Source organism: Watersipora subatra, chromosome 3 (genome assembly GCF_963576615.1).
Source record: "Watersipora subatra chromosome 3, tzWatSuba1.1, whole genome shotgun sequence".
Classification (NCBI taxonomy): Eukaryota; Metazoa; Bryozoa; class Gymnolaemata; order Cheilostomatida; family Watersiporidae; genus Watersipora; species Watersipora subatra.
Genome location: NC_088710.1, coordinates 46484433 through 46497671, shown reverse-complemented (window position 1 = coordinate 46497671; position 13239 = coordinate 46484433). Strand labels below are relative to the sequence as shown.

At 35.4% G+C, this 13239-nt stretch overlaps 1 protein-coding gene across 1 annotated transcript; it reads right to left on the bottom strand.

The window, feature by feature from the left end:
- Positions 1–1225: 1225 nt before the first annotated feature.
- LOC137391458 (fructose-bisphosphate aldolase-like) lies at positions 1226–12973 on the bottom strand. The gene is made up of 8 exons (XM_068077939.1): positions 12886–12973; positions 12506–12684; positions 9139–9292; positions 8019–8153; positions 6307–6459; positions 3726–3912; positions 2235–2405; positions 1226–1439 (listed from the first exon to the last, which is right to left on the bottom strand). Exons 2-8 carry the CDS (start codon positions 12682–12684, stop codon positions 1318–1320), a joined length of 1101 nt encoding a protein of 366 aa, XP_067934040.1. The 5' UTR covers positions 12886–12973; the 3' UTR covers positions 1226–1317.
- Between the last annotated feature and the right edge of the window lie 266 nt (positions 12974–13239).

The following is a 13239-nucleotide window of genomic DNA, read 5'->3' as shown; positions in this document are numbered from 1 at the left end:
AGCGAACTGCTAATGCATTGAGAGGGTGGCCTCGCTTAATTAGTTAAGCATCCTCTTGCTGATTATTGATCTGCAATAAGAGGCTGCTAATCTCCTACGCGCTTCATTCAGAGTCAACAGCTCATTTTCTATCAATAGATCATCACTTAGAGACACTAACTGTTGATGCTAACTCATTGATGAGGGTACTGCTACAATGACATGTATAGACTTCTATTTTAAAGAGGCATAGAATGTGCTGTGTTAGGAATACATACCTGGAGTCTATTTTCACAGAGGTAGAGTGCTTTGCTGTATTATCAGAAATAAAAATGAGAATTAATCTGAAATATTGCACTTGGCTAATATTCCTTAGGCGTTGGCACTGCCCAATCTGTAATGCTAATTTTATTACCATGATGAAGCCAAATCTTCAAAGATGTGGTGTTTTAAAGATAACAGAAGAAAGGATGATTGCCATACACCGAGTCTGATACACTTGGGTGTATACTTGTTATGCATAAAAAAACAATCAATTTAGTGCCAAGTTTTTGTCGCCAAAGAGAGAAGCTTTCTAGCTTTGTCTCTGTTTCTGAGCCTTCGTTACCAAGAACTTTATTTAGTGCGCCATAAAAGACCAATGTCCTGTCAGCAGCTATTTTTTATTTTTCAGACATCTTGAACTGCCTTCACCATTTTGGCAAAATTTCGAGAACTAAGCGTCCAATCAACTTAAAACTTTTGAATTAAACTAAAAACATATTCAGCAAAAAGTAACTAAAATTTTGTAATTTTAACTAAACCAAAAATTAGAGAAAACAAAGCAGTACTACGCACCCCGTAGTTTCCTCCAGTGTAGGATCTCATCTGATGAAAAATCTACAACCGGAATGATCTCGAGTTCAAGCTTCCAAGTGTAAACACTGCTTCTCATTACATTTACACATACGTACTTGTATTTACACATACATACTTGTATTTACCCGTACATACATGTAATCTTATACAATGTGATTAATCAACTTCCAAAGCATCCATAGACTTGATAAAAAAGCTAGCTTTTTACATAACTTTTAAAGATTTTTCTACCATCAATAAAATTTCAAATATCTTTGAAACAGCAGACTCTCATCGCATATTGTTTTAAAGTTGCAAAATAGAATACCTGGTGATAATACTGTATTATAGGAAATTTATTTGTTTGTTTTAATTACACATAATAAATGCAAATAAAAGGAAGGTGATAATGTATTATCTCTTTGATGTAAAACTGTTTTTTATATTTCTGTAGTTCAAAACATATTCTACTAGCTAGTTAGGTAGCCAGATAGAGCAAACTTAATATACATGCTGAGAAACAAAGTTGTCTGCTCCTGAAGCTGATGTTATAACATTGCCAAAATAATTTCCTTGTGTTGCTTGGCTGTTAGCAGAAGCTCTTGTCAGCAACTCCTTTTGTGCTACAAGTAAGGACAACCATTAAGCTTGTGGCGAGTAACAATTTAGTTCTAATGTGTTTGCAGGACTCAATTAAGAAAAAATATGTTTTTAGTTGAAGTTCTTGAATGAAAATATAGGAGTTGTGTTACCTATTAAAGATCTAGCAAACATCTATAGTGAATTATATAACCATAAATGCTGTAGATTATGCTACGTATAGGTCAGGAGGAAGAATATGAGTTAATTCAAATTATAAAGGATCTCAGGAAATAAGTTTTAAAACGTAGTATAGTGATTATCTTTAAATTTTCAGGACGAATATAATTAGTGAAAAAAAAAAAAAATGTAATTGTTTATATTGTTACAATTTGAGAGAAGAACGTTTCAGTATGATTTTTGAGTAAAATGTTAGAGATATCACTTGAGAACAGTTAAAATAATTTTGTGGATTTAGGAGTTGCACGCTAAATATTTCTGAAACAGGTTTTAGCCATCGAGGTTAAAGGTCAATCAATAAACAAATTAAGAAGAAAAAGGCTGCAGAATGAAAATATTAAGGATAACTGACACACTTGAAAAAACAAAAAGAGCAAATCAGAAAAACAGTAAAAGTTATTTATATTAGTAGTTGTTTATTAAATAGAGTAAAATTAGATTCACATTTTAACATCTCTAACCCTTAATGTTTTATGTTTTATACCAGTCTATCAAATAACATGTTTCAGAATTAATCATAAATGTCACCTACTGCTCACAATGAGTGAAACAGAGAAATGATAAAACTCACTAAAGTATTGAAAGCATGTTTTTAATACCTTGTTGGCGGTTCTTTGGCTTCCCTTGCCAAGCTTTGAGAGCTGAGGCTTGAAGAGCCCGAGCAAAACTAAAGGATAGGCGCCAAGGTTTCACCACATTTAACTTATTCATAGCGTCTAAGTTGGCTGTGGATTCCTCCTCTGTCTGTCCACCAGATAAGAATACTATTCCTAGAATAAGACGATAAGGACATCAGTCTGGTCTGTGCATTTCGTCAGTTGTCATCTCATGCTTAATACGCTATTACTATTTCATTCTACATTATTAGTTGGTGTTTCTATAGACAAGTGTATAATGTAAGCCTATGTACATATGTGAAGACACAAGTATATAAACATCAACCCTTGCATTGATATGATTCCTTCGGTAGTGTGCACTAAGCTCCTCAGGATAAGTAGAACGAAAGCCGATTGTTGCGCCAGTGCACATACGTGTAAGTTTTATAGCATAAATAACTAGCAAAAGGCAATGTTTTTCACAAAAAAGGCTTTGCTCATGTGAATGTAAATACAGAACTATACATATAATAAAATAAAAAAAGTTCAGCTTCCAACAGCAACTTGGTGGGTCTTCCCTTGAAAAGACCTCTGGCCGCTGCTGCACACTCAAGTGATTACATGGAATCTTTCATTTGTTCTATCATGACATCACAAGTAAGCTATTCGATGAAATGTGGTTTTCTGATGAGATTAGACTAAAGTCAAGGTCAAGTTTCTAGTTGAACACAATTACACCATGTTCTATAGAGTTGAAGTCTATGTTGCACCTGGAAAATGGTTTTCAGAGGGTTACTTGATAAAACAAGAACTATTAGCTTGATAAGTTATTGAAATAAACAGTGAATCACTAATACTAAGTCCCCATACATCGATAGAGAGTGACACCCCCTCCCCCCATATAACATCCTGGAAACAGCCGTGCCACTTTCATTCTATCGTGATTCAGTGACGCTGCTTGGAAGCAAAACAACAGTTTGATACGCCATCTTTGTGTCATGCAATAGCCTTATCGACCAACGGTGTCGCATTTGTGCATGCGCATAGGTCCTGCTTTCCCGTTGCTTCACATGCAGAATTTTTTGTTGTTGAAACGCTCTAATCTATCTGCTTTTACTTAAAAGCTCTTAAAAATACCACCCTGACATAAAGTGTCGCACAACCATCGCTCTACTATTGCGCCTAACGAAAACATCTGCTTGTCGGTCCAGCGTAGCGCTTCAGCACTGGTGTGTCAAGGTGTCACTTCACTACCTCTGCATGGAAACTAAGCAATTAGTAGTCGCTACAAGAGATGCTCTTTTCTTCATTAAAATGTACTCCTATAAATTTCTCACATTTAGCACACAAATCCAAAAATGTGACAACTCTTCAAGTAGCATTTAGTGGATGCTATGAATAGGTATATTTTTATCATTATTAAAACCCGCTTCTGCATATACCTGGCTCAACCAAACAGCATTATATAGGAAATTCAGTCAAATCTCTACTGACCTGGTACAGCTGCAGGAACAGTTCGCTGCAGGGCAGTCACCGTTGCCTTGGAAATCTCCTCAGCTGTGTACTTCTTGGAACAGCTCTGACCAGCAGTCACCATGTTTGGTTTCAGTAGTGTCCCTTCCAAGTAGACATGGTGATCCATGAGTGCCTTGTATGTATAGGAGAGCACCTGCTCCGTCACCTGCCCAGTTGACAATATATTGCAACTACTTCAGACCCAGTAATTCATACATGCTGCTACATTGAAAGCAGCACTGACCAAAACACTAATCTATAGATATACAGTCAAACATGGATAACTCGTCCACGGATAGCTCGAACACATGGTTAATTCGAACATTTCCTTTGGTCCGTTCCCACGTAATGATAAATTGCTATAGATAACTCGAACTCAACACTGTTAATTCGAACTGTTTTTTTGCCCAACGGCTACCGAAACGGTTGTTATCGCTTTAGAAAATCACTTTATTCAAAGCCATAGAGGTAAACTTCATCTTTTCGTAATTCATAAGCGTCGTTATTACCACCATCGGCAAAATATTTTTGTCAACGACTTTTCTAAAAGTTTGGTGAAAATTGACTTATACTGCGATACGATGAATAGCACGGGCTAGCCGGGTCACGCGCGCAAGGATTTTCGCCACGCACATACAAAACAAAAATCGCATGTTGTTTTGTATGTGCGTGGCGAAAATCCTTGAGTGCGTGACCCGGCTAGCCCATGATGAATAGTTTTCCGACGTTGATTCCATGTTGAATCAACGTCGGAATGTTGAATGTTTAAAACGTCTTAAAATTGGTGTAATTAAACGTATACGTTGTCTGAGCCACAAAAAACTATTCATCGTTTGACCTAAACACAAAATACGTGTGTACATTCAATAAGTATCTATTAAAAAAGCGTGAGTGATATAGAATGTACCGTAAAACCTCGTAAAACTTCTAATTGAACTGCCTCGGAGTGTTGCTCTTAACGAATCCCAGGTAAAGTAAGGTAATCTGCATAAACTTCAAGAAAAAACGGCAAAATTGATCGTGGGTAAAACCCCAAAAGAAAAAAATGTCTTTTCTTTTGAGCATTTCAACAACGATCAAGTTTTGCCAATGTCAATCTGAAAAACGTCCTGGCAATAACATCACCTCAAACAACAAACCAATCTTAAGTGATAGAAAAATCTCTATACTTTTTCATGAAAACGTTTTAAACTTTACATTAGAAGCATTTAATTTGAAACAAGCCATTTGTGCTTTTGATTTATATTATAGTTTGTATATGTACATGTATCTACTAATAAATAAGTAAATATATGGACTTGTGACAGTGTTCTGATAACTTGAACGCTCTGATAATTCGAACACTTTTGCTCGGTCCCTTGAAGTTCGAGTTATCCATGTTTGACTGTATTTCTCAAAGTGTGTCCGTGTGTATGTCGTATGTCTGTCTGCATTCAGGCTATAGCTATTATTAGAATAACTGCAGCTAGACAACAATGCTGACGCAATATCATGGAGTACCATGGAGTACCGTCATTAAAAGCCTAGCAGCTGACTGCAATTTTCCATTGGCACTGTGCCAGGCTAACAGCTTAAAAGTTACAGTTGTTTGACAAAGTTTTAAAACCTTTACAGTTGTTTTCATTTTTCTCTTAATTTATTTAAACTACACAAAACACTGCTCTCATGATATGTAGTTTGAAAGATAGAATAGTAAATGTTGTTATATGTTAAATACAAATGAATTTTCTGTCCAGACTTTTTTACTACTCGGGCAACGCCGGCTAGCACAGCTAACCAACATTATATATTTATATATTTGGATGTACATGTGTTCTATTGTTATTTATATATGCTCTAGTTTGTCAACAATAAAGACTTTCTTCTTTTTTTCAAGGTTTCTGAAGTAATTGTTCATCTTTAGTAGGAATTATGTACATATACATGTATATGCACATAGTAACTATTATTTTATATTTGATAGGAATAATACACACACATGCTAGGAATTATCTACACATGATAAGAATGTTATACTCGAGGTAAGATATATGCATGTATATATATTTATGTACAAGTCGAATGCCCGGCGTTGCACGGGTGTTAAAAGACAGCTTATAAACAGTGGCGAGAAATGTAGTTGCCAATGGCTAAATTGAGCTTCCTAACAAGAGCCGTGAGAGCAAGCTTTAGTGACGTTGCGTGTAACACCGAGCCGCTATGCGTATTTTATGAACATTATGTGTATATGATAGGGATAAATATTTTTGTGGGTTGTTTTATATAAAATTTCGTTTAAAGTATTCTGGTCAACCTCAAATTAATACTCATATAAATATGCAACGTACATATGATTTATGAATCACCATAAGCAGGGAGTGGTGTTAGTCAAATCTGCCCATGTGATAATTATTACACAACAAAAGTTGGTCAGCCTGTTTTACCTCCGTATTTAATATAATATTCCAATAGCTATTTAATAACAGAGCTAGAAAATTAGCTTAAAATTACTATTTAGCATTAGGTCAAATAGAGAAGAAAACATGAACTATCCAAACTGTCTACATCAAGGATTAGCTACCTGCTGGTTTTTCTCCAAGTCATGATCACCGTCTCTTAACACTTCTGGCTCAACAATTGGAACAATGCCATGTTGTTGACAGACACTTGCATAGCGCGCCAGCACGGTAGCATTCTGCTCCATAGCCAAATGAGATGGGGTACTACTGCCAATCTATTATATAACAAACCTTCTCCGTAGTAGTGTAAATATTACTACATAATGGTGTAGTGGTGTAAATAGATTACTACATAATATGATGTGATCAGTAGGAGACACCAGAATGGCTCTCCTCAAAATAGATTACAGATATTACTATGAAGTTAAAGGTTGACTAGCAACAAAATTCACATAACAGTTATTTGATATAAAAAGATCTACCATGTCTTACTCTGTTGTGTTGTAGGTGATTGTGAAATGTGATTACAAGCTCTTAAAAGCTCAAAAATGAACAGTTAATTGCAGCCACACGAGACCGCCGTAGTTTGGATTCTCTTTCCAAAATGGCTCAAATGTGACGTAGTTGTGGGAGATGGTTTCTGTTTACACTTTTATGCAACCTTAATCGTCGCAATATTTTCACAAATATACTTCACGCATTCAATAAAACCATGTCTATTGTTCTTATGCATCTGTTTTATCGTCATCGTAATGCTGTCACTTTTAGCACTGATATCTTATAACTTACCATAAAAACTCGTTTAATATTTCAGCCTTAGCTTGAAGGAGTACATATCATTGTCTGATAATAATGACAAACCTGTTGGTCACCTGTGATAATCGAAAAGTGCTGCAGAAATTGTTTGCAAAGTATTGGGTCACATGATCAGATTACGACTTGCCAATTAGGCCAAACCGAAACAAAACTGTAAAGTAGCGAGCATCTATATTTGGTACGGGGTCTTTGGTAAAACCCGAAGTGTTTGTCATAAACCAGTGCTACGATAAGTTTACGATAAGTTTTATATAGAGTTTTATATTGGCTTTTCAATTCACGTGAGAACTTCACGTGACAAGACAATAACCAAATTTCATAGCTACATCAGAGAAATAAAGAGATTCCAATCTACGGCGGCTTTTCGTTTTTGAGCTTTTAAGAGCTTGTAATCACATTTCCACATATTTGGCACATACAACACAACAGAGTAAGACATGGTGAATCTTTTGATACCAAACAACTGTAATGTGAATGTTGTTGCAAGTAAACCTTTAAGTTATGCTAAAGATATGCTATAACTGGACACACGAACGGCAGACAAACAGAGATTTACATACATAGATTGGCATGTATGATATGGCCTGTGTTAGAAATGGTTTAATTTAACGATAGCTTATATGTGATAAGGTATGCATAATTCCTGGTTCAGAGCAATCTGGTATGTTTGGTGTGCAAGGTGCTATGCAAGCTATGAAATCGTGGAATTATGCAACTAAATCCTGCGTGCACTATACAAGAGCATTGTTCTCGAGGTCGTACGAGGGGGCAACATCTTGCATGCCATACATATGACATTGGTCTGAACCAGGCATGAGAAATGATGTGTATAAGAGTCATTAGAGGCAGTCTTTGTAAGAAATGGTCTAGGATGTTTCAACTGATCTATATAGGTATAATACTGATTTTAGCAAAAAATCTGAGAGCAACTATGTTACTGTGAAAGTTAAAGCCAAACTAAATAGAAAATTAAATGAGAACTATGTAAAAAACAACAACGATAACAAATGCTACAAACCTTTAAAACGCATCTCCATTTAGCGAAAGCTGCTCCATGCTTCTTGTACTCAGCACATCGCCCATTCAACTCATCCAGACCCTGAGCTGTGACTTCATCATCAGTGCCAGGAAGAGGCACAACACCTTTGTCTAGCTGTGAAACACCATTAGAAAAAGTTGAAACAAATGATACTTTAATAACAGACCATGTGGTTAGACAATACTGAAGAGAACCTTTGCTACACACAGAACAGGTGGTTAGCAAGAAACTAGTAAACCGTACAGGGTACATATTCAGGGTTCAAGACTAAGATTCTCAAATTTGCTACTATACATGTAATTACTAATACCGTGACAGTTTAGAGTGCCACGAGAGATTGTCAGGCGTAATAACTATGCGCACTGATGTTCTCTAGTGCCAGGTGACAGTCAATTAGCGCAGTTGTTGGAGTGTATGTATAGTATACATGAAGTTGAGAGTTCAAATCCCATGCAATGTTACCTTTTTTCAATCTACCGACTTCAAATAAACGGATAGACACGGCTCTTATTATAGTAAAGATTATTACAATATTTAATTGTCTCCCGCAGCATAAAGCAAATACATAGTTAAATTAAATTTCAATTTATTTTAAGCACTCACCCAAAATTCTTACAAAATTGTTTTTATACATTTTTTTCAGAATGAAAATTTTTTGATAATTAATTTTGTACTTTTTCAAGCTGTAAAAGCTTTGATCTTGCAAAACATTGTGGACTGTCAACAAATATTTTCATATATTTACATGAAGAATGAAAATTTGCTACAGAGACAAAATTTCTTATATTAATAGCAATCAGCATGCAAACATTGGTTTTATATACATGCGGTTTGTAAAAAATAGAAATAAAACGGCTTACTTCCTTTGAGTTAATCAAAATTTTAACACTTTAACACCAGAGCCTAAAAATATGATAATGTGAGTTTAAAAATGAATTATTGACATCGTCATTTGTAACTTATTATGTGTTGGTTGATTAGCAGAACTGACTGAGTGAGCATGGAATTGTGCTGAAGCAAATCAAAGGGGTCTGAGAATAACACCCAGTTAGCTAGTTCACCTAGACTTGGTAATACTGCAAGTAGGTAGACGTCAAACCTTTATGCCAGGGTATATGCCTTGCTTAATTAACACATTTACAAGTCTCTCCTGTTGATCGTTTGACTGATGAAATGTCTCGTCATGTAGAATAACTCCAGATATGTAGTCGGAGAGTTGTCTTTCCTCATCTGCTGCACTGATCATCAGCTCTCTATAATGTCAGCGCAAACTGATGCTAACTAATTTTCAAAAAAAGATTTTCTTCGGCTATTCATCATGGATTGTTAGGAATTATAAATATTTTTACCTTATAATATTACTAGCCGAATGTCAGGTGTTGCACGAGTAATAGATAATTACCTAATGAATTTGAGTAAATTATCTGGAAAGCTAAATCTTTAGTAAAATCCTTACTAAAACAATACTCGCGTTTTAGGCTAACTTAACAATGGTTACTAATGGTCAACAGTGCGAGTTATTAACCTTAAGCAAGCGCTCCAAGTATAGTAACCAATGTAATGACTATTTGACCAGTGAATCCATAGTATTCCGTGTAGCTTAATGGTTAAGTTTAGAGTAGTTAGAGGTCCCAAGATCCAATCCAGTATCATGCGAATCTTTCATTGTTAGATTTCAATTGCTATAATTGAACTCAATTGAACTAAGGCTTAATAAAAAGGCAAACATTGAGGTCTATATACGGTATATACACACATACGCACGCGCACACACACGCACACCGTAAAACCTCTAATTGAACCCCACTACTAATTGAACGCCACCTTTATTTGAACACAAGCTTTATTTGAACGCCACCTTTATTTGAATGCCACCTCTTTTTGACCGCCACTACAAGAGAAAGGTTGAAAAATAAAGCGACCCTCTCTATTTAAACGCCGCCACCTCCATTAGACTGCCACTTTGATTATCTTTGACCTTTATGAACCCACAATATCAAGTGATCAGTAGAAAGTGTTCACAAAATTAGATTAATAATGAATCATTTACATTAATAACAATAAATTCTCTTGTTGTCCAACTCCACAACTTTGTGCATTTTTTTTATTAAAACTTTGAAAGCAGCACTATAGAAATAATCAATAATGGTCTCAGGCTAATAACGCGATCTTGATACTTCGAAGTAACCTAGATCTATAAAAAATGGTTTAAATTTACGTTGTTAAAGTAACTTTCAAAGCAACGCCATAGAAATAATTCTACTAGTCTTAAGTCTTAATACTTCGAACAACATATATAAAAAACAGTTTGCAAGGTTTGAGCCAAAGGTTACGTTTAGCGAGCAAACTTTTACCCGTTGCATTTAGGTCAAATGCAACGCGTAAAAGTTTTGCTTTGCCTAAAAATTGTTTGGACCTTAATATTGACTAGTCAGAAGGAGAGTTGAGACCAAAAGATATTGTGGAAGGTATTGGGCAACTAGTAGATGTTCATTCCATCGAAAGCAACAATCAGAACGCAGCTATCCGAGCAAACAATGCAAAAATTTATGTTTCAAAAATGCTTATTTTTGTTTCTGCATGTAATATAAATATGGTTTGTTTATGTCACTTGTTCATGAATATATATTTGTATCATTTGATAGATTATAATTATATAACTTATAAATATGTAGATTTATAGCATGTTATTTAATAGCAATCTTGCGCCTATCTTAACACGGCTTACAATGGATCGATGCTCATAACTCCACTTCTATTGCACATAAAAGCTAGTTTTGGCTGCAAATTGTAGCAAACTTATTAATGAGCGCAATGAGTTTTTATGCAACAATGTTAAATATAGCTTGAAAATAAATATGTCTTCAAATTTAGAATGAATTGAAAATTTAAAATGCCAACAAATTGCAAAGAAAGACACAGGTTATAATGTCCTTGCAGGTCAATTACATGCGATAGATATCAACCGGTAGAGATATTTCTCAGTTTTTTGATGCATGTATATTACGAGATCTTTGACAAGTTGGAGTTAAGTTAGCCGATTTATTGCATTCAAAAGGTTCAATATTGCTCCACCGGAAAAAGAGGGCAAAATGTAGGCGACATTCGCTTTGCCCGTGATAGGGCTAAACTTATTTTCCGAAAATTCTGATTAGCCATTACAAAAATACACCTCTGCCTCCATTTGACCGCCACCTCCACCTCCAATTGGCCGCCACTATAGAAAAAGTGTTGAAAAATAAAGCGCCATGGTGTTCAATTAGAGGTTTTACGGTAGATTAATTCTGTATGTGTCTTGACCTAACACAAACCATAGTAGATTGTTACAATGATACTCAATTAAGTATTTATGACATCAGCTATTGAAGAGACCCTTGCAGTGTCTTGCCCTACTCTTGGCGTGCTTTTTCTAAATTATTTGATTTAAACAAAGATTGGTTTTCAAATAGGGGTCAAAGGTCAATTTAAAATCTAATTCGGCTGAGAAGCATTTGCTGCTAGCACAGCACCTTTATACTTTATATGAGTTGGCTTTGACAAAATCTGTCCTTTGTTTTTTAGTACTGTTTATTACTTATCAGCGTAAGCAAGTTTTTGAGGCATTTTCATTTTTAATGGTAGAATGACAAAGATGACAGAGGAGATCATTTTTACGTCACACAAACAGCTGACTTGTGAGAGATGAATTTTGGGCATGCTGTTAAGAAGACCAAAAGGTGATCAAAAGCTGGCTTGATAAGATCATAATAAATGTATGTAGTATTTTTTTATAAGTTATACTACTGTTTATAATGTATAACTATATTATAACCCACACATGTAAAACAAACAGTTAAGCAGTTAGAATATGATAACAAATATAAATTCTCACACGTAACATTTATTAACTCATTCGCACCCGACACGAGTTAACTCGCGTATTTATAACGTTGCAATGCACCCAAAGCGAGTTATCTCGCCTCTGAAATTTACCTATTCATTGTATCGCTATTTTTAAATTTATAAACTTGTTCGCGTAATATCAATCTGCCGTGAAGCCTGTTTCATGCAATATTGTTTTAGTTTGCTGATTGGTATGTGCAAACTTGAATTGCATTTTGTGTTTCTATTTTGGAGTTGTCTGCTCCTGACTTATTTGCCGTTTTTTTTTTGTTAGGCAGGCAACTTAAAAACTTCACTTCTTGTTCTTTGCACAAGTCCACTGTGAGCCTGTTTATTCGCCCCAACAAAAATATTCTAGCAAATCCTATATAGTTTTAGTTTTATATATAGATCAGTTGATATTCTTATTTGCAGAACAAAGCAGTCACTAGAAGTGCTACTAATAACGATAGCTAATAAAAGATTGTCAGCCTTAGGGATGTTAAATCCCAGAAGCTGTGTACAGCTAAATGTACACAGCTTTATGGATATTTTTGCAACCATCTAAATGTGTGGTGAGTGCAAATTTAGAAGGACTTCCCTACCTGTATATGCGACGATTCTCAGCTGTATTTTCCACACCAATATTACCAAATCGTTTATCCATTGTAGCATTTATCTCATCCGCTGCCAAGACTCCCTTACCCTCCGCCACAATTTTATTGGCAATGTCAGCAAGTTCTTTTTCTTGCTCGTTGGTCAATGACTTATTAGAGGCAGCCATCTGGATCACAGAAAAAAGAGAGAATAACAATTAATGCACTATTATGCTACCTGAACTGACTTAGCATTTTCCTCGTTGATTCAATGACAAGCAACCAATCAAAAGATGCCAAATACCAGAAAAATGTAAGCCATTTTCTTAAATAAAACTTCTTGTTCAGCTAATAAATACAATTCATACTTCATACTGTCTGTTCCTTACCTTGGTTTGCTAGCAATAAACTCAAGTGCTACCTATAGCTAGGCTCTGTTACTTATGATGACAGCTTGACAAAAAGGCATCTGCAAAGCCTCCTAACTGCAACATCACCTGCTGACAATAAGGTTAAAGGTCAACCATACCATTGTTGTTCGTAAACTTAACACTCATATAAATATCGAAATCATTTAAATCAAATTTTAACAAGACGTGAGAAAACATTTGTTGCTTGATAATACTATCTTTAAGTAGTCAGGAATAAGCTGCAGGAGCCCTTCTGATACTAGATATATTTGAGCTGGCAATTAGTGTCACTGCTTGTTAGTGTCAATGTGGTTGGCATCCGCTGTGACTGGC

Excerpts from the sequence above, each read along its gene's own strand:
- LOC137391458 (XM_068077939.1), bottom strand. The coding sequence starts at position 12,684 with ATGGCTGCCTCTAATAAGTCATTGACCAACGAGCAAGAAAAAGAACTT. Across the intron at positions 6,460-8,018 it reads AATGGAGATGCGTTTTAAAG|ATTGGCAGTAGTACCCCATC; the intron begins GTTTGTAGCATT and ends GTTATATAATAG. Across the intron at positions 3,913-6,306 it reads ACTTGGAGAAAAACCAGCAG|GTGACGGAGCAGGTGCTCTC; the intron begins GTAGCTAATCCT and ends TCAACTGGGCAG.